The 20,974-nt window shown below is 38.5% G+C and overlaps 1 protein-coding gene and 1 pseudogene across 1 annotated transcript; one reads left to right on the top strand and one right to left on the bottom strand.

Annotated features, from left to right (window-relative positions):
* The first annotated feature begins 507 nt into the window (after window positions 1-507).
* Window positions 508-7,511, top strand: LOC110156375 (erythroid membrane-associated protein-like). Its single transcript, XM_055158218.1, has 6 exons — window positions 508-1,173; window positions 3,554-3,701; window positions 3,867-3,917; window positions 4,011-4,037; window positions 4,671-4,846; window positions 6,010-7,511. Exons 2-6 carry the CDS (start codon window positions 3,659-3,661, stop codon window positions 6,376-6,378), a joined length of 666 nt encoding a protein of 221 aa, XP_055014193.1. The 5' UTR covers window positions 508-1,173; window positions 3,554-3,658; the 3' UTR covers window positions 6,379-7,511.
* Window positions 7,512-7,856: 345 nt separating this feature from the next.
* LOC129410332 (sterile alpha motif domain-containing protein 9-like) lies at window positions 7,857-20,138 on the bottom strand (annotated as a pseudogene).
* Window positions 20,139-20,974: the final 836 nt, after the last annotated feature.

The following is a 20,974-nucleotide window of genomic DNA, read 5'->3' as shown; positions in this document are numbered from 1 at the left end:
TGCAGTATGTAATTTTTCTAGTGGAGGGTACGCCACTTGCTTGTCTCCATGGAGGCGGTTATTGCTTTACCTGGAATGTTCCACAGTATGGCATTAAACATACATTTCATATTTATTTTATTACAAGTGTTTTTATAGTTCAAAAACAACTTGACAAACATAAACATAATCACAATATACATTTGTATTGTGATCATAAACATCTCTTCACAGATCCGTCCAGTGACATGGCCTAGTTAAGCAACCTGCTTGTCTCCATGGAGATAATTTTAATGCCATACTGTGGAACAATCCAGGCAACATTCCAGGCAGAGCAATAACATCTCCATGCCACACTTTCCACCAAAAACACCCTGTACCTTTAAACATCCCATATCACACAAAATGGATTCTTATGAGCTATAAGCCATGTTATAATGTTGTTACTCCATCGAAAACATACCTGGAATTGTGTTTTATTTCATTCACACATGTTTGAGTAATTCTGGTTTATTAGTCTCTCTACATCTTCAAAACTCAAAATGCTCTGTTCCACCTTGTGATGTCATGAAGCAGTAATCTCAAGTTACAGCTACCTTTTACCTTTAGATCAGGAGAGATTGGCAATTCAAGGGCTGAAATCTTCCATATGATTCTAGTGAAGGTGTGTGGAGTTTAAAAACACAGTGAAGCACTTCTAGCACGTCTATTACCACATGACGTCACAAGGTGGAACAAGGTGTTTTGAGTGAAATAGACTAAATATGCAGGGTTTGTGTGTTAAACATGTGTGAATGAAACAAAACACAACTCCAGGTCTGTTCTGATGAGGAAACAACATTATAACATAGATCACAAAAAATACTGCAATATAGGCCCTTTAAGAGACTATACAGTTATCTAGGACAGCATATGGAAGTCAAAAAACGGCAGTAATGTCTACGGAATAGACATTCACATCAAAACTGATTATGATTACTGAATGTTAGAGCTGTTTGTAACTTTTGTAATTTTTGATCCATTGTAAATAAAAGTTCTTGCTGGTCTTAGGTTATAGAGATAAGTCGCAGAGCAGCAGAGCACAAGGCTCAGAAGCTGTTGAAAGAACTGGAAGAAGAACTATCAGAACTGAAGAAGAGGAGAGCCACTCTGACCCAACTCGCCCAGACTGACAACTACATACAACTCCTCACTGTAAGAGCTCACACAAACTTACACTGCCAAAAGTACTTACAAAACATAGTCTGGGGATATATAATCAAAATATGTGAACTTCCATTTACTTGCTCATATAGTAGTAGTGTAGTTTATATGTGAATGAAATTTAGGTGCACTAAGTAATTTTTCTGGTGGGGTGTGTTTTCTCAATGACTGTTACATTACTGAGCCTGATGTTCAAGCCAGGCTGGCGCCGCCTAGTGCCTCCGCTTAATTTAATTTCTCTCCAGCGATTAGGTCAGGAATCGGAATATACTAGATGATTTGCAAGAACCCAGGAAGCTGTAGACCGTGCACCGGCCAATCACCGAAGAGCTGTGAAGCCATGACAACAGTAAACAAAGTGAGATGGATGTAGACAAAGCCATACATTCTGTGTTGGCAACGATTCCCAAGATCGAGGATTTTAAAGCCGGAACAAAGAGAATGTTTGGTGAATTTTATCAATGGGAAAGACGTTATTGCCGTTTTTCCTACGGGATTTGGGAAAAGCTTAATATACCAGGTGGTCCCGTTAGCGGCGTATTACATACATCATGACCAAACAGCAACAATTGGTTAAATTAAAAAAGTACTGGACTACCGTCGAGTGAACGAATCCTAATGCTGCGAAATCAGATGGTTTCCACATATTTAATATAAATAGTGGTGTCAAATTATCGCGTTAATTGCGATTAATTAATTACAGTTATATTTAGCGCGTTATGTTTTTTAATCGCGTTAATCTCATTTTTAATCTCTAACTTTAGTGTTTCTGTATGTGAGTTTCTTTATTATAAAACCAGTTTTTATGTGTTGTTGGGACAACAACACACACACACACACACAAAAAAAACACATTTATAATTTTTTTATTTCGGTAATTCCACTCATTGCCGGAAAGCCACACAAAACGCGCGCAGTAAGAGCAATGTAAACATCATGTTCATGTTGGCGGCGTCAGGCGCACAATGGACGAGGTCGAAGAGCCAGTAGAACAGAGGCAGCAGTGCACAGGGAAAAACACATTTGTGTCTTGGAAATTATTCTCCCGACGTGAAATATAAAAGAAAATAACAAATATAATATCGCCTGAAAACAACCTGCATAGGCTCATGATGTCTGCACTACTGTCCTATAGTGACCTGCCACATGAGGGGACACGCACACAAACACACACAAACACACACCTTCATCATCGTCATTAACCTCAGAACGCGCGGACCACGTTTCCTTCCGTAGACACTGCGCGGACACCGACGTGCTCCCGTGAGCCGAGTGTGGATCGTGTTTTCTCGCTACGCTGCGTAAACCGCGCTTCCTCCTGTGCGCCTCTAAACCAGAACTAACATCAAGACTAAAACCAGGACTAATCCAGTCCAGAACTAAACCAGGACTAAACCAGGTCTAAACCAGGACTAAACCAGAACTAAAACCAGAACTAAAACCAGGTCTAAACCAGGTCTAAACCAGGACTAAACCAGAACTCAAACCAGAACTAAAACCAGAATTAAAACCAGAACTAAAACCAGGTCTAAACCAGGACTAAACCATTATTAAACCAGGTCTAAACCAGGTCTAAACCAGGACTAAACCAGGACTAAACCAGGTCTAAACCAGGACTAAACCAGAACTAACACCAGGACTAAAACCAGGATTAATCCATTCCAGGACTGAACTAGGACTAAAGCAGGTCTAAACCAGGTCTAAACCAGGACTAAAACCAGTGATCTCATATATAAAGCATTTCTCTATCAATAATATTTTTAATATGGTTAAGGAAAGACTGGACTTTTTATTGTCTTTAAGTAGACAAAAGTTATTATGTTCAGATTTCCTCGTCTTTGCTACTTTACAGCAAACAGTTTCTTATTCATGGAGACTTGGGCTCAACAGCCAATTTGGAGAGATTTGTTAAACAATAAATGACTTTATAAAGTCACTTTTTAAAATCTATATTAGTCTTTTGATCTGCCACAATAATGTAATAATGAATTTAAATGAAAATACCTCAAATTGAAGGCTTTTCTCAGCAATTTTTAGGTGAGATTAAAATGAGATTAATTAGATTAATTAATTACAGATCATAATTAATTAATCTCTCAATTTTTTTAATCGCATGACAGCACTAAATATAAATATACATTTTTATTTGTTAAAAAAAAAAAATCACACCTTTTACAGTTTGGACACACTTTATTCATCTGTCCTCGCATGTTTTCACCTGTCTTTACCTGTTCTCACCTGTGTTCACCTGTCCTCACATGTTTTCACCTGTCCTTACCCGTCTTTACTTGTTCTCACCTGCCTTTACCTGTCCTCACTTGTTTTTACCTGTCCTCACTCACATGTTCTCACCTGTCTTGTTTCTCCACAGACATTCTCCTCTCTCTCTGCTCTTCCTCAAACCAAGGACTGGTCCAGTGCAGCTGTGGGCTCAGAGCTGCCCTCTGGTGTCATCCTGAGGAACATCACTCAGACCATGGAGAGGTTCAAAGAGGAGATGTGCAGACTCACAGAAGTCTGTACGCTTATTATCATTGTGTTATTATATTGTAATGTGTGAGCTACGGTGTCCAGGTCATTTCCTTCTGAATAAATTAAGTTTTGTCTAAGTCCAATCATATAAGAGCCTCAAAATAAACAAACAAATCCAATGTCATGAGAATAATATTCATCTTTTTGTTTAGGGAAAGGACAGAAACCAGAATTTGAGCAGTCTGTGATCAAGTACAATCCAAGTAAATATCAATTACACTTACAGAACCACACATTTTATTTCATATTTCATGTGTGATACTTACAGAAATTTGTAATGTTTTCTCTTTATCCAGAGGTCAAAAAAGTCCAGGAATACGCAGGTATGTTTATTGACTACTTGTATTATTAACTGACTTGTGTTTCTCTATGTTTACATTGTATAACTTATGTGTCACTGCTCAGACATTTTTATTTTGCATAATGAGTCTCATGTTTAAAGAGGACCTTTTGTGCTTGTGTCTGCTACAGAATCTTAATCTATGACCAATTAAGAAAATACAATTTGTACAAAGCAGTGGGCGTATACCGGTGCTAGTGAATCTTGAAAATAAGCAATGATTTTACATAATACATCTGCTTTTAAGGGCCTTCACTACACATGTTTACTTGATGGATTTTTGCTTATTAAAAAGAACAAAAACATCTATTTTAAACACTTATGTTTTGTTTTTTTTTTTTTTCCAAATTCTATATTCCATGAAGTGAGCTAAAGTCAAAGTCTGGCTTATTTGGGCAATACCTGATCAGGACCAGGCTAAATGTAAAGATTATTTTAGCTTTGTCTCCAAAAAACATCAAAAGAAACAGTTTAAATATACACAAAGTTAGGGAAATTTTTTTCAAAATCTTAAAGAATTTTGTTAAATATGTGATGTGTTGGTGGAAAAAGTACTCTGTAACTTGTCATATGCACTTTAAAGTGACTTTCAAACCCTCTTCCATGTCCCCACCAGAGGACATCACGCTGGACCCAAACACATCTCACCCTCGCCTGGTCATCTCTTTGGATGGGAAGCAGGTGTTCTGTGGAGACAAGCACCAAATAGTCCCTGACAGCCCTGAGCGATTTGACCGTGTGGTCTGTGCTCTGGCAAGGGAGGGTTTTGACTGCGGCCGCCACTACTGGGAGGTGGGTGGAGCCAGGGTCAGGTTATACTCACTTTAAACTTAAAGGCACCTGATTTGTACTGTCTTAAAGATGTGGAAAACAGAACTAGTTCATTTTAAATCCTTTGCAGTGGTCCAAAAGTTATTCCTCACTCCTGATGCATTTCGAGCATAACTAACTATTCGCTGCGATGAGTTTATAAGCACTAACTTTTCACAAATGTCCACACAAACTTCCTGATTATCAAACAATAAAACACCAATTAAATCAGGTATAGCTGGTACCACACATTCTCTTTGACTGTTTTAAATCTCAAAGCTTCAAATTAACCTACTGACATGGCAAAAATAGAACAGAAAAGGAAGAATAGATTAATGCCTCTAAAACAGTGTTTCCCAAACTTTTTTCGGGGGACCCATATTTTAAAAGTCACGACCCAAGCCAGTAGACATTATTCGTATATCACAAAAAAAAAAAAGTGAATTTGACCATTTTTGAACATTAATGAGGATATTTTATTGTTGACTGAGTGAACAATTAGTATTACTCAGTAATTGAACCAGCAGTAAATGGTATCCATAAGAATCCTGAAATGCACTGACCTTTGCTGATTTATCACCCTTCTTTTTAACAACCAAGCAAATATTTCTTAACTTTAGCTGCAGGAAAACTTGTTCAGGGCAGGCTGATAGGATTCAGTGACTCATTAGCTCTCTCGTGTGTCAGAACTGCATATTGCAGATCTACATGGAGATCGTAACAAGGCGACCCACAAAACAAATCTCTTGGGACCCACCTGAGGGTCACGAGTCTTTGGAAAATAATGCTTAAACAGATGTCAAACTCAGGCCCAGGGGCCGAACTTCGCCTGCAATATAATTATATTTGGCCCGCAAATCATATCAAATATGTATTAGAGCTGGCCCACTGGCTACAGATAGGATATAGAGATATTATTTATTTAAACTATTTAGTTTGGTCCTTGACTTAGTCCCGGTTTTTAATTTTGGCCCTCTGTTAATTTGAGTTTGACAACCCTGCGTCTAAAACATCATGTATACAGCTTAGTTGCAAAAAAAAAAGTTTAACCACCAGCATGAACCACCAGGACTAAACCAGATCTGAACTTGGGCCCATCACAATATAATATTCTTACCACTAACCCTGAGTCTTGTGCATTGCAGGTGGAAGTTGGCAGTAAGACCGACTGGGACCTTGGCATAGCAAGTCGCTCCGTGTGCAGAAAGGGTAAAATCACAGTCAGCCCGGCTCACAGATACTGGTTCCTGAGTTTACGCGATAAAACAGACTACGCCTTCAGAACTGAGCCGTCCACCCCACTCACCCTGACCCAGCGGCCCTCTCGCATCGGCGTCTTCCTGGATTATGACAAAGGAATGGTGTCTTTCTACAATGTGGACGCCAGAGCGCTCATATACTCCTTCAGCGACAGGTTTACCGACGTCATCCTGCCCTTCTTCAGCCCCTGCACCAACAAGTCGGGCAAAAATGAGGCTCCACTGATCATCTGTCCTCTCTCTACTATTGAGTGAAATTTATCTGGAGAGGCTACAGTGGAACTTATTGTCCATACTTATTCCCTATAAATGTTGTCTTTTGTTATCTTGTTAAAGGTGTACAATGCAACTTTTCTGGAGGAGGGTCTAAAACCTGCTTGTCTCCATGTAGATGTTTTTGCTTTCCAGAACATTCCACAGTATACAGTAACAGTAATCTATCACTCCATGTAAACAAAGTGGTGATGCCACCAGACCAAGCAACAAGTTAGATCTGTGAAGAGGTGACCCTGCTCAGAGTAAGAATGTATGTGTCGACAATAAAACACCTTTAATTTAATAAATGTAAAATATGAAAGAAAGTGTAATTCCATACTGTGGAACATTCCAGGCAAAGCAATGGCATTATTATGGTAGCAGACTCCCCTCTAGAAAAATTGTACTGTGCACCTTCAGTGTTTTTGATAATTAAACTTTTATAATAAAACTTTCTTTTTTCAGGAAATGTAAAATGTAGACTCAGAAATCCCCCTTAATTGAATCATAAATTAATAAAACATATTTACTGAACTATACTTTTCAGAAATTATAGAGAAGGACAAATCTGGGTGGATTATTAACACAATTACTGTCAAAGTGCCCATTGTAAATGTGTGTTTTGATATTTGTTTCATGTGACAGATTTACTTGCATGTAGGTTATCTAGATTAGAAATAATTTTGCAATTGCAAGACCTAACAATTTAATGAGCCCTTGTCATATACCACTTGTGAGTTTGACTAAAGGTCTGTGACCCCAGGTCCAGTCAAAGTCTCACTAAAATTATCAGTCAATCCTTAAAAATCATATGGTGGAAGATGGACAATAAGTACTGGTGGAAAATGTGAACACCATGTTATAGCTTTATTTTAATATAGATACATGCTTCAGCTAACACTCGGCTATTTGTAACATTCAATTAAAATGAACAACCAGATTCGAGATCCACTTCCAGATCACAGCCAGATACATGCTATGTGCATTATTTTACATAGTGTCAGAGGTCATTGACAAGCCACTTTATTATTTCTTTTTTCAAAATCTGAAATATTTATTTATTTTGTATTTAGAAGATGTATTCTCTTTTCTTTGTTTTTTATCAACTTGTGTTTTCTTCTAATAAAACCTGTAATACCCAAAAGCTATTGCCTATTTACTCAACAGTGGTTACAGTTGTAATGGTTGGATTTCTTCCTCCGAGGTGTCAGCTGACTGCTGTGACATATCTATTAAGAGTTGTTGTTGCCTTGCATGTGGTCAGTTTGACAGATCTCTGGAAGATCCATTAGAATAATCAAGCCTGCCTCCATCTGGTGGTCTCAGAAGCAGTCTCAGTAACTTGTTCTGAGAGGACAACATTGGGGAGAATCAACAAGACAAGGATGAAGTAAAAATAAATCCTAAAATCAGCCATATCAGATCACTACAATAGAAATAACTGCATTATGGACTGGGCAGGTACACAAGTCATATGGTAGTGTATACTGTTACTTTATTAGAATTTTTTTTTTTTTTTTTATGTAAGAAAGCACAACATTCAACTTTCAAAACATGTCCATTCAATGAAAAATAAGGCAATTTTTTTTTTAAATATTCAGTGTTCAAAAACGGAGTAGGATGAAGTAAAGCTTCCACTATAATTTACAATATTTCATCTGCAGGATATTCAGTACACAGTTAAGTACATTATGCAAACATTAGAGAAATTAGACATAATTAAAAATGTAAAAACGTACAGATTACCAATACACACAAATTTATAATATATTATCAATAATCACTTTAATTACAATTAATATCTACTGCATCTCTAAAAAGTTGCCTTTTACATGACATGTTAAAAAAAAAAAGTAATACATTTAGGAAGTAAATGTTGTCAAGTAAATAACATTTAACTCCTATGTACAGCAATCTTCAGATTATAAGTATATTTTATTTGTAGCAGCAGTAACTGTTAATGACAATCATATACCCAATGTATACGATTGGGTATGCAGCTAGATGAGTGGATAGGCTCAGATGATTAGATTTTTCTAATATATCTGAACGCATTCATACTCTATTTTAGCTTTCATATTTGACTCCGTAAGCCACAGGACCTTCCAAGGTGAAGCCAATGTAAAAAGATACTTCCTCTCGACTGTATCCACTGCGAATATCCCCAAGGTAGGCAGGACGGATCATTATTTTAGTGCTGGCACCGTAAGTGACATAAATGTCACCGTTTTCAGATCTTCCTTTAACTCTTAGCAGCTTCTCTTGGATAATAGTATCATTCCATACTAACCCAGTATGCCAAAGGTTTTTTATTTGTTCAGTAGATTTTGATTCCTGCAAAATGTGGTCAAGCTTTGCTTTGCTAACTATCCGTTTTAAACCACTTGACTTTCCAAGAAAGAAATGAGCAATAGCACTTCTTGATGGAAAGATGAAACTGAAGCGCTTATGGAAGGACCTTTTGGCTGATGTGATGTAGGTGCTGATGTTGTTGTACTCTTTTAAGTTTTTGAGGGACTGGTCTTTGGACGGCCACATCAGTAGCATGCAGAGGTAATAGAGCTCAGGCAGGTTGGATCGAGTGCCCTCCCTCTGCAGAACATCATTAAGGAGCGCCACTAACTCCTCATATTTCTTCAGCCGTCTAGAGTCTGGTGTGACGCTGTGAAGAACAATGTTTGCTAAGATGTAATTCAGTGTGTCGAAAGTGTGTGGAAATTTGCTTCCTGAATGTTCAAAGATGAACTTCCATTTCTCATAAATGTTTTCCATTCCCTTTGAGTCTTTGTGGCTCAAACTCTGCAGAAGACCTGCAAAAGAATCAGCTTGCATCATCTCCAGGTCACGACGGTGATCAACTATCACCTGCTGTTGACTTAGTTTGGGGTTTCTTGCCCGTTCATACTGTTTTTCCTCTTCTGAACAACTAAATAGCATGATGTACTTCCTAAAAAGATCTGAGATCTTACGTTTGTTTCTTTCATCCCACTGTTTCCTTTTTGAGAGGCACATGTCTTGGTCTCAAGTATGTGAAGTAGTTCTCATAAAAAGTAAAGTTTTCCTTTAGCCTTGGTTTTAACAAAAGCAAAAACCTTTCATGAACTTTCAGGACATTGACAATTGCATTAATTCCTGGGTCATTTTGATCATACAAGTTGGTAACAGGATGTTGACCTCTCAGAAACTGTAATAGTTTGTCTCTTTTGTGTCTGTCATTGGCCGAGAAAACAAGAGGTTTAGTGATGAATTCAAGAAGCATGATTATAACCTCTGTTTCTCCAAGATAGCCTGACAAATTGTATGAAGTATGGCCTCTTTTGAAGTGCTGATCAAATTGATCATTTTGGTCATCTTTCTTTGCTAGTTCCTGAGAGTCCCTGAATGCAGACACAGCTTTAGATGCTAACTGTAAACTTTCATCAAGTGATTCTGGAGACATTTCCTTAGAATCTTCAGAATCTTCAATGAGCTTTTTGAGCTGGCTTTTGTACACCTGTCCCACTGTGTCTGCAATGTAGGAGTTAGATCTTTTGCTCTGCGCATCTAGGGCCCATTTGAGAGCAGAGTCAAAGTCTTTCTCATTAAGACACATGTGCCTAGCCAGAGCTTGAGGCAATGTTGCACTTCTGTCAAATCTCTCTATGGCTCTTTCAAGGACTTCTTTAACCTTATCAAAACCTTCTTCTTTTTGAATGTTTTCGATCAAAGGTGAAAATAACGTGTTCTTGTCATCTCCTTGCTCTCGCCTGGTCCGTGTGACTAACATGCTTTGGATAAATTGGTTCAGGAAATCCTTTCCCATGCATGTTCTATAGAGCTTCTCACAGAACAACAAGTCAATGGTTATATCAGAAAGACCAGACAGTTGTTGCTCTTTGAAAACTTTGATGCAGTTTTCAGCAATCATTGGGTGTAAGAGCCGCACTGCTTGGTAAGTGCCATGTTCCTCAACAGTGAAAGTTATCAGGAGAGTGGAATATGGGTTCATTTTATCTTCCAGGGATTCTTGCCTCCAAAGAGGGTTTCTAATCCCCATCAGCTCCTCACATAAAGAGAGGGACATGTAGGACCCATTGACATATGCGTTCAGCAAAGCTAGAAAAGACAAAAGTTTGCCCTGTGGGGAATCAACTTCTAGATCTTTGAGAATGTTGTTCACTAAGTCACTAATGTAGTCTTTGCTAAAATCATTTTTCATGATCATGAATGCATAGAAAGTGTCTGGTTTGTCATGGTTGTCTTTGAGTTCCTGATATTTCTCTGAAAACAAATCCTTCTCTTTTGATGAGAGCTTGGCACTGATGAACACATTTGGATGGTCACTGTGTCTTGAGGCTGCATCAGGGAATGGTGTTCTTTCACAGTTCAGAATAACAACCATGTTGGACTGGTTTCTGTCTGTAACAGCATTAATGATACAGTGTTTTAAGTCACCAAAATCATACCAGTTGTCTACCAACAACAGAACTGGTGTGTAGCTTGACTGGTCTTGTTTACCATATGTGAGCAGTGTCCTGACTTGCAATGCAATCTCTTTATTTGTTGCCATTTGGTTTTTAACAACTGCACATCTGAATTTGTTTTTTAAGCTCCATAGTATGTGCTTGGCTAAAGTAGTGCCTCCACAACCTGGGTGGTGGAACAGAGACACAATCACACAAGGAGAGGTGTGGCCCTGAATTGGGCAGACGAGCTGGTGTAGGTCATCATATTTGTCTCGTCTGATGAAGGGCAGGCTGCCTGGCTGCTCTGACAGGTAAAAGTTCCACCATGACACTTGGCCTCCCCTGTAAAACACCTCTTCTGTGTTCTTCTTGAACTCCTCAAAGGATTTGTTTGTTTCTATTTCTGTTTTCTCACATTCATTTTCACACAATATTTCCAAATCTGTCATCATCTCTTCTTCTTTCTTTTCCAGTAGGACCGAGCTAGAACCTGTGGAAGGCAAATACCTTCTGGAGGCACGTGTCTGGGGCTCTTTCAGTTTCTTTATGGTGCTGGAGATCTCATGTAAGCTCAAACTGTAGATGCATTTATTGCTGATGTCTTCTTTACAGCGATTCTCCACCAAGTTCTTCCAGTGGCTGAAAACTGTGGAATCTTTGCAAAGACAAAGCATGTTGTCCATTCCTTCTAAAGAGCGATACAGTGCACATAAAATTTCTAGAATAGGGCTTGAGATGTCAGAAATAGGAGAGTGAAGAATGATCAGGACCAATAATCTGTGTTTAGGAAGCAAGTCAGGACTACAGAGAAAAGACACCATGTTGTTAATGTCTACAGAACGTTTCTTCAACCACTCGCGTTGAGAGAGAGGTCTCTCTGAGTCATTCTCTTCACCAGCACGTCCATTACAGAAGACCCAGCTAGTTTGTTTAAACAGATTTAGCTTAGCTATAACCGAAGTGCTGTCTTGTGTTGTGTACATGTGTGGGAAATGCAGATTGGCTGCACGGTCTCTTCTGTAAAAGTGGCAGGTTCCATTCGTGTCAGACTCTGGGTCAAAATCCAAAACTGCAAACAAGTTCAGTTCTTTCAAAAAGTCCATGTGCTCCAATTGGCTTGAATGACATTTGTCAGTAACAACGAACACTTGCATGGAATCAGAAAGTGAATCTTGTCCACGAGTGATCAGCTGTTTCAGTCTTTGACCCTGGTGCTCAGAGGGAGGGGGAGGTTTATACCTTTCTTCTGCTGTTCTACGAGCTGATGACCAACACTTTACTTTTTTATTGATTTCTTTAATTTTATCTTGAAACACACGTGGATTTGAATCTGATAAAATGTTGACTTTTCTGGATCCTTCTCGCACAAAAAGACAATCAATTTTGGACTGCTGCTGATTCTTATCTGTGGATGGAATATTCAGAATAGTGTAAAAGACTCTCTCCTTAGTCTCAGAATACAGAGGAACCACATCCACCTCAATCACCCATTTGTCTGATGCTGTTCCATCTTCACGTTGAACCTGGACAAACACAGGAGGCCTGATGCATATCCTGGCAGAGTGTATGTGCTGCGGTTCAAAGTATTTACTTAAATCTGATTCAAATGCCTCACTGTAAAGACTGATTGAGCTGATTTTGTGGCCTATTATTCGACCATGTTCTTGGCCTGGTTCATCATTTACTCCAAAATGAATTGTCCCATTGGTGCGTGAATTCATGCAGCTCGCAGCAAAACAAAACATTTCATTAGTGAACTCAAACAGGGCTTCTTTTTGGCTGATTTGTTTTGAATCTGGTAGAATTTTGTATTCGTGAACAGGCTCTAGGAGATTACTAGGTCCTGCCATACTGGGGAGGAAGTGGTGCTCTGTGTAAAACACAGGTGCGCTGCTTTTGTCAAAAGGACGCAGCACGCACAAGGCTCGCTTTGTCTGTGAAAGGGATTGTATCTGCTGTATCTGTGTCTGCTCTGTGATCTGCTCTTCAAAATCATCTCTCACACTGTGAAATCCTGAATCTGTTGTCACAGATTGGATTTCAAATTTATCCTGAGCTATTTTCTCTGGCTCTTCTGATTCCTGATGCCGTGCACTCAGCTCAGAGCGCCTGTTGAACCTTTCCACCTGTCGTAGGATCTGTAATGCTGGAGCTGGTGGAACTCCTAACTCTATAAGGTCCTGTTTCTCAAAGGACACTAAACATGCTCCCGAGGCCTCTTGGTCATACAGATTCTGTGCAACCTTTGGTGAAATACGAAGGTGAGTTATTAGCCAATGTCGAACATTTTCTTTTGTCCAGTCTTCCATTATTGGTGGAAATGCCTTGTCTTCACCCTATGAAGATGAGGATGATAAAAACACATTTGAAGTAATAAATGCTGTGATTAACCACGCTGTAGGTTTACTTACTTTTCCAGCAAGTCTTCCGTGGACTGAAAGTTCTGCAGGCGCCACATTCCTGTTACAAAAAATGATAACAAAACTGATCACAACACCAAGTCGGAATATCAGAGAATACACACAAAGGACTAATCCATACCTGTCTTTACATGTTCCACTTGATAAATCAGGTCTCTCTGTACTCATTGATTGTAGAGATGGTGAAGTTGGTGATGTACTCCGGATAGCAAACCTTCAGAAGAGATAATAATGGATATATTATTTTTTACAAAAAAAACTTTACTTTATTATACACCATTCATATTAATCATATTCAAGAAACAGTTTTTGTGGCTAGAGGTTCTGGTCCAAATGGACAGTAGCCTCCTGCCCAAAGGGAGTGGCTCAAACAGTCTGTGTCCAGGGTGAGAAGGGTCAACTGTTTTTTAACCTGCTCACCCCTGAATTCTAGAGATGTACAGATCCTGGAAAGATGGGAAGCTGCTAGTGTTGTCACAATACTAAACTATCAAACTTGATTACAACACTGAGTAGACCTGATACTCAATACTGATTCCGATACCACAATAATATTAAAAACAGACAACAGAATGCTATTTTCAACATAAATCCTAGTACTTTATTTTATATTACCATCTGGCCTCATATCTGTGTAATACTTATTCCCGATACAGCTCTTGCCTAGATAATTCTAAAGCTATTCCAGAAACACTCATTTCTGTCCTATGAATGTTACTTTTTTGTATTGATACCGGCTCCAAATGAGTATCTAGTTTCAATACTAGTTCTAGTATCAATTAGTATCTGTTTTTTGATACTTTGACAACCCTAGAGGCTGCAGTCCATCACTTTCTCCACACAGAACACAAATAACACATTTTGAGCTCCTGGTTGTTGCCACTACACCAGGACACAAGCCGGTCCGCCTCCCTCCTGTAGGCAGGTCTATGAGGTTGGTGTGATTCGGAGATATAAAACATTTTACGGCTTGAGGTGCAGCAGGGAGAAGAGCAACTCAAGACATACTCTTGTGGTTATGCATGACATATCTTTGTCCTCACTCAATGCTTTAAGGTTTTCTTTTTGAAAAGTGTGAAAGTATAAATTTATATCCCAGATAAATTGATTTTATTTTAATTTCACCTTAGCAATAAGTTAATTTGTAAACTTCACATAAATTCACATAAATTTGATGGCCCCAACAGCAAGACGGATATCGGCTAAAAAAAAAATCCATATCGGACCATTGCGGTGAACCTGCGTGACAGCCAATTAAACTTTAATTTGTTAAATCTGTCAGCAAGTCCAAAATCCATATGGACTCTCCCAACGTTAATATTCTGGTGTAGATGAGGGCAGCATATAATACAACTTTCAGTGATTATTTAAGAAGTATTTTTTAAAGCACATATAACAAATTATACACCTCTGGAGAGTCTTGGGATCTTCCCCCATGAGGTTTTGAATAATAATCCCTGTATTCTGGTTCAGTTTAGATATAATATTAATAGCAACTCGTTTCTCATTTTATAGTGAGCCTCGCTTGGCGCAAGATTTGACATGTGAATTTGCTATTTCTGTTACATTTCAATAAAAATGTTTAAGACATTTCACTCTGCACTGCAATGTTGATGCCAAGATTTAGCTTGATGATGAAGGATTACACATCCTGTTTCTAATTGAATATGAGGCCAATATGAGGCAGATTTTCTTCAACTAAAGACTGTTTTCCTCCCGGCAAATTGTAGAGTAGAGTCAACAGTACTCACGGCTGTGCCTTTGATCTGTCTATCTCAAATTTGCAGAGAGACATGTCCCATGTGATTCAAAACAAGCCATTGAAATGTTTTCAGGTCAAGTCTACAAGGCATTGAATGAGATTGATTTTACTTTTTGTTTACAGACATAATGGTAGAGCTTTTTGAGCAGGCAGGTAATACCCTGGCCTGGCTCATCAGGATGTTGAGGATGTCTGCAAATAAAAGCTGCTCAGCACTGTCTTTAAGACTGGAATGTCATCAGCCCAGCAGCTTTCTGACAAATAAAACTGTCCACTCTCATGTCCGCACTCTTCAGATTGCCACGAGTCCATGTATCTTTTCTACTTAATGCTTAAACGTGAATAAGACTGAAAACATCTGTGAAGCGCACACACGCAGGCCTCGAAGTAAAGGACAGATCAAAGCATCATACATTTATGGGAATTTTAATAGGATCCCTCAAGTATTACAAGATAATTATCCATTGCAGCTTTTCTATTAAAGTCAAAAACTGACCAATCCTCCAAATAAAGTGCCCATCTAAAGTATATGAGTGAAAAGGGTGGCTGAATGAGGATCGGCTAGAAAAGTTTACAGATAAATACTATAATATTAGCACGTACTAAAGTAGTATGGGCCAAAAATGGTCAAACCACACACATTGAACATTTATACCTGTCTTTAGGTTTTCCACTTGATAAATCAGGTCTCTCTGTGCTCATTGATTGTAGAGATGGTGCAGATGGTGAAGCACTTCTTTCAAACCTGCAGAAACAATCATGAACACACTTTGGTTTCCCTGTTTTGTCTGTGTAATCCCTTAGTTGTCGAGGTAGGTTTGATTGCAAAAGAAAATAGAATTCTGTCAACTGGACAAAAATAAGACTTCTAGGTGTCTAGGTGTGAACTGTCACCTGAGTCATATTTTGTATGATCATTCAATCCCCTAATGAGTGTTTTCCTTGTTTTGGTTTGGGCATCAGGGTGGAGTTGTGAATGGATGACAGTTTGTACCTTAGTCCTACATTTCAGTTCTTTCCCTTTTGACAGTCAAACAGGCTGTATATGTCAGAAAAAACACTTCCATCCAGTTGAGAGAATTCTATTTTCTTTATTGAGTTCCCTATATTATTTGGAACAGGGCCATTTTTTATTTATTTATTTTTATTTATTTATTTTTTAATGAAAGAACTGATTTTTTTTTTTCTTTTTAGATGAGTCCTTATTTAAGGGACAATGTACAGATACATTTAGAGCATAAGAGATATTCTGCACCAGATTATAGCTACATAGCTAGTTTCAATCTGCAGTCCCTGATTTAATGGAATAAATTATACAAAGGTATACTATGTCATCTTATGTTCCAATGGGAACAAATAGCGTTGAGTAAACTAAACTCTTAAAATTAAAAAACATACCTTTCACATTTGTTTTCGCTGGAAAAAAGAGGTGGTTGTGTCGATGATGTAGGCTTCTGTGCAACATTTTTCTTCCTGTAAAAAATTGTAAGTTTACTAAGAGCTAATTGAGGCTATACAGGCTGTAGGTGAGCCTGGTTCTTATCAGTGATTGATTAGTCTGGTCCTTCAGGTTTATCAGAAGTTTTACAGTATTCATTTTACCTTTCTGCACAACTAAATTTCTGCTCTATTTTCACCGTCAGACAATGCAATGAGTTTGCAACATTCTCTCCAGTGCAGGGGACAGAGTTTTGCAATACAGCATACCAGCATAAAAATACCAAATGACCCTCTCTGCCACATATTTGCCATGCTAATGAATAATACTTGTACAGAGATATTCATAATAAATTATTTTGCACTTTGCTTTTACCTAGAGGTGCACTATATACATCCTCTGGTGAGAGTCAATCTTGTAATTCTTTGTAAACTTGGGAAGCATTACAGACTGAAGGTAAAAAATAGTTACAATCCATCAATCCAGTTCAATTGTTTTCTCTTCTGCCACTGACAATCTTTGCTTTTAATGTCAAAAACATCATACCTTTTTTTGCGTTTTTTGCCACTAGATGATGTTGGTTTCTGTGGAGGACTCTGGGATTGAAGAGAGGGACCAGATGGGGACACAGCCTTTTTCTGATCCATTTCTATATCTGAGCAGACATTTGAAATAAAAAAATATATAATTACATTACTGCAAACTCATCAACATTATCATAACAGCATGAGAGGCAATTAAACAACAAACAGGTACTTGAATATTAAGACATTATAGGGTATATTTTATGCAATATTTAGAAAAAGGTGTTATTAATGGCTTATTTATGAGGTAATGATCATATTTTGTGCCTATTTATTCTGTTAAAAATCAAGTTCCACCTATTTTTTTCAGACTTTCTTGGATATGTTTGCAGCTGAAGTTATTGAGTTATTTAGTTGTCAAAATTATTTGTTGGCCATCATTAGATAAATACTCTTCTTTTACATCTGCTTTGGTTTCATTAAAGAGTGTGGCAACTTCTGCTGACTGATTTGTTGGACGATTGAAGCAGCATTTGTCTCTTTCTAGAATTTGACATAAGTGTGAGTGAGTGAGTTTCTTGAAAACATAAATTTTCTAATTAAATAATTTAGGTTGGGTAATAACTAAATATAGGTCTTTATAACTAAATTCCATTTAGGGCAGATTAAATAGTTTTTTTAAATACATTTTTTAAGGTTATTTTCTGTTCCATCCTTTGTTTAGGGACATGATATAGTTACGTATTTCAATTAGAAGTAGTTTAAAAGTGCCCTGCGTAATATTTCTAGTGGAGGGTTTGTCACCTGCTCATCTTCATTGAAATGTTATTGCTTTGTCTAGAATGTTCCACAGTATAGATTTAGATCTATCACAAGCAGTGTTGGGGAGTAACGGATTACATGTACCGCCGTTACGTAATCAGAGTACAAATTATGAGTAACTGTATTCAGTTACAGTTACTGTTTCAATTAGTGGTAATTGGATTACAGTTACTTTGCTGAAATAAGTGGATTACAAGGCGGTATTTTCCTGTTTTCACATTTTGTGCTACATCCCATTTATTTAATTTTTTATTTCGGTAATTTCACTCATTGCCGGAAACCCAAACAGAACACGCGCAATAAGAGCGACGTAAACGTCATATTAAAGTTGGCGGTGTCAGTCACACAGTGGAAGCAGCAGTGCATTGGTAAAAACGCATTTGTGTCTTGGAAATTCTTCTCCCGATGAGAGATATATATAAAAAAAACTAATATAAAATCGCCTACAACTTAAATGTGAAACAGGAGCTACTGGCACCGGTGAAAACAACCTGCATAGACTCATGAAATCTGCACTACTGTCCTAGACTGACCTGCGACATGAGTGGACGTGCACACAAACACACACCAACACACACAAACACACACAAACACACACAAACACACACACACACACACACCTTCATCATCGTCATCAACCTGAGAACCCGCGGACCACGTCTCCTTCCGTAGTTACAGCGCGGACACCGCCGTCTCGTGCGCCGCGTGTGGACCGTGTTTTCTCGCGTAAACCGCGCTTCCTCCTGTGCGCCTCTAAACCAGAACTAACACCAGGACTAAACCAGACTAAACCAGAACTAATCCAGGACTAAAGGACTAGAACCAGACTAAAGAGGACTGAACCAGGTTTAAACTAGGACTAAACCACGACTAAACCAGAACTAAAGACCTGGTCTAGACCAGGTCTAAAATCAGGAGTAAACCAGGACTAAACCAGGTCTAAACAACATGACACCTAACAGTAGGTTGACATAATTTAAGGTGATCTCATGTAAAAAAATTATTTCTCTATCAATAATATTTTTTAATATGGTGAAGGAAAAGCTTATCTTGTTTCTGTCTTTTAACAGACAAAACCTCTTATATTAAGATATCATGGTCTTTGTTTCTCTACAGCAAACAGTTGCTTATTCATGGAGACTTGGGCTCAGACAATTTGAAGACAACAAACAAGAATTTTCAGGAATGTGGTTGCTACATTCATGTCGTTTAAAAAAAACATGACAATATCAAGTAATCCAAAGTAATCAGATTACGTTACTCACTTTAAGTAATTTAATGGATTACGTTACAAACTACATTTTGGGGTGTGTAATCTGTAATCTGTAGGGGATTACATTTTAAAAGTCACCTTCCCAACACTGATCACAAGGGAGACAAGCAGGTCACAGCACTACGCTACATTACAATTCAGATCTGTGGGAAGTTGAGCAATAGAAACAGTCGTAATAAGTAAATGCAAGACGGATATCTGTCATACCATGGAATATTTCAGGCAAAGCAATAACATCTCCATAAAGACAAGCGGGTGGCGGACCTCCACTAGAAAAGTTGCACAGTGCACCTTTAAACAGGGGTCAATGAGCTTCATTTGGTTGCAGCCGAATGCTATGGGTGATGTCACACTGCCTTAGTCCACTTCTGTAATACATTGTATAATATAGACTGATCATATAGACTCTATATGATCTGAAAGCAGAGTGTTGAACACAGGAATGAAGGGGGCTTCACTGGCATCGTAGTGAAGGGCTAAGTAGAGCTACTATTTGCTACAGGCTCAAATCCCTCGATGATTAAATAGCGATAGTGTAACATAGATGGGACAGCGATGGTGACAGGCAGATTGGGAAATAACTTAATTTCATATTTTGTAGCCTACACGGTATCAACACAAAAATCTGAATAGTTTTATCATTTCCGCACTCTCTGTTATCAATAGGATTTAAAGCAGAGCTGCGGGCTAAAGAAGAAAAGATAAGCCTAGACCAGAGTAGGCCTAAATTCAACCACATGAAATTACCCACCAAATAAGTAAAAGTTAACGTACCTGATGATGTTTGCTTCACTTTCTTGCATGTGGTGTTAAAAAACCCTCATATGATATATATATAAAAATCTCTCGTGAAATTTGATCTCAAATGGGTCGGTCTTCTTTTTATTTCCGTGGGCGTGCCAGCAGTTATAATAGGCAAATGTTTTAAAGAGCAATTTCATTCAAAGAATTCTGAATATTGCTCTGAATGACATGATGGCACAAAGCGGGAACTGTGACGTATTTCTTCAACAGCCCCTCCTTTGACAGTTCGAAGACAAAAACAGATTCGGGGTTTATAAAACAGAAAGCCAAGCAGTCAAGTGCGGTCTCTTGTGTTAAGTTTCGTTTTTACATATAGCCTAAATCACTTCAGAGCTGTGGCTGTGTCTGAGCGAGGCTTCTCTCTACTGCAGTACCACGGACGACTGAGGGATGGCAGCAACATGACGCCACCGTGCTCCTGGTGTGTGGAGCTTGAGGTCTAAAAACTCTAAAAACGTTAGTACTATAACCTGAAGTTTCAGGCTAAAAGATCCAAGCAAAACAACCTTAGTCTGCTAAGGTTGAGGAGGAGCTATGAGGAGAACCAGAGGATCCAGCGGCTCTCGTAGAGAGACACGTCCACAGAGAGGACACACAGGGACAGGACATCAGAGCAAAGACACATGTCCACAGAGAGGACACACAGGGAAAGGACATCAGAGCAAAGACACATGTCCACAGAGAGGACACACACAGGGACAGGACATCAGAGCAAAGACACATGTCCACAGAGAGGACACACAGGGAAAGAACATCAGAGCAAAGACACATGTCCACAGAGAGGACACACACAGGGACAGGACATCAGAGCAAAGACACACACAGAGAGGACACACACAGGGACAGGACATCAGAGCAAAGACACATGTTGTTTTTAAGAGAGCTCACCAAAATATACTGAATTTCTGGAGGAACCAATTACAACTACAGAGTTTTCTGGTACCAGCTGGACTTTTTTAGGACATCATTAAAAATCAATAAGCAAAACAAAACAAATATCATTAAAAAAGAAAATATAAAAAAAAACAAGTAACTCTAAAATGAGCAACCCAGTTAACTTGATCCTTGATCCTATCATTTTTCTTGCTGACACTGTTGACAACAGGCT

Source organism: Boleophthalmus pectinirostris, unplaced genomic scaffold (genome assembly GCF_026225935.1).
Source record: "Boleophthalmus pectinirostris isolate CB_2022bp ecotype Guang Dong unplaced genomic scaffold, ASM2622593v1 HiC_scaffold_22, whole genome shotgun sequence".
Lineage (NCBI taxonomy): Eukaryota > Metazoa > Chordata > Actinopteri > Gobiiformes > Gobiidae > Boleophthalmus > Boleophthalmus pectinirostris.
The sequence above is the reverse complement of the archived record's forward strand: the minus strand, read 5'-3'. Positions and strand labels throughout refer to the sequence as shown.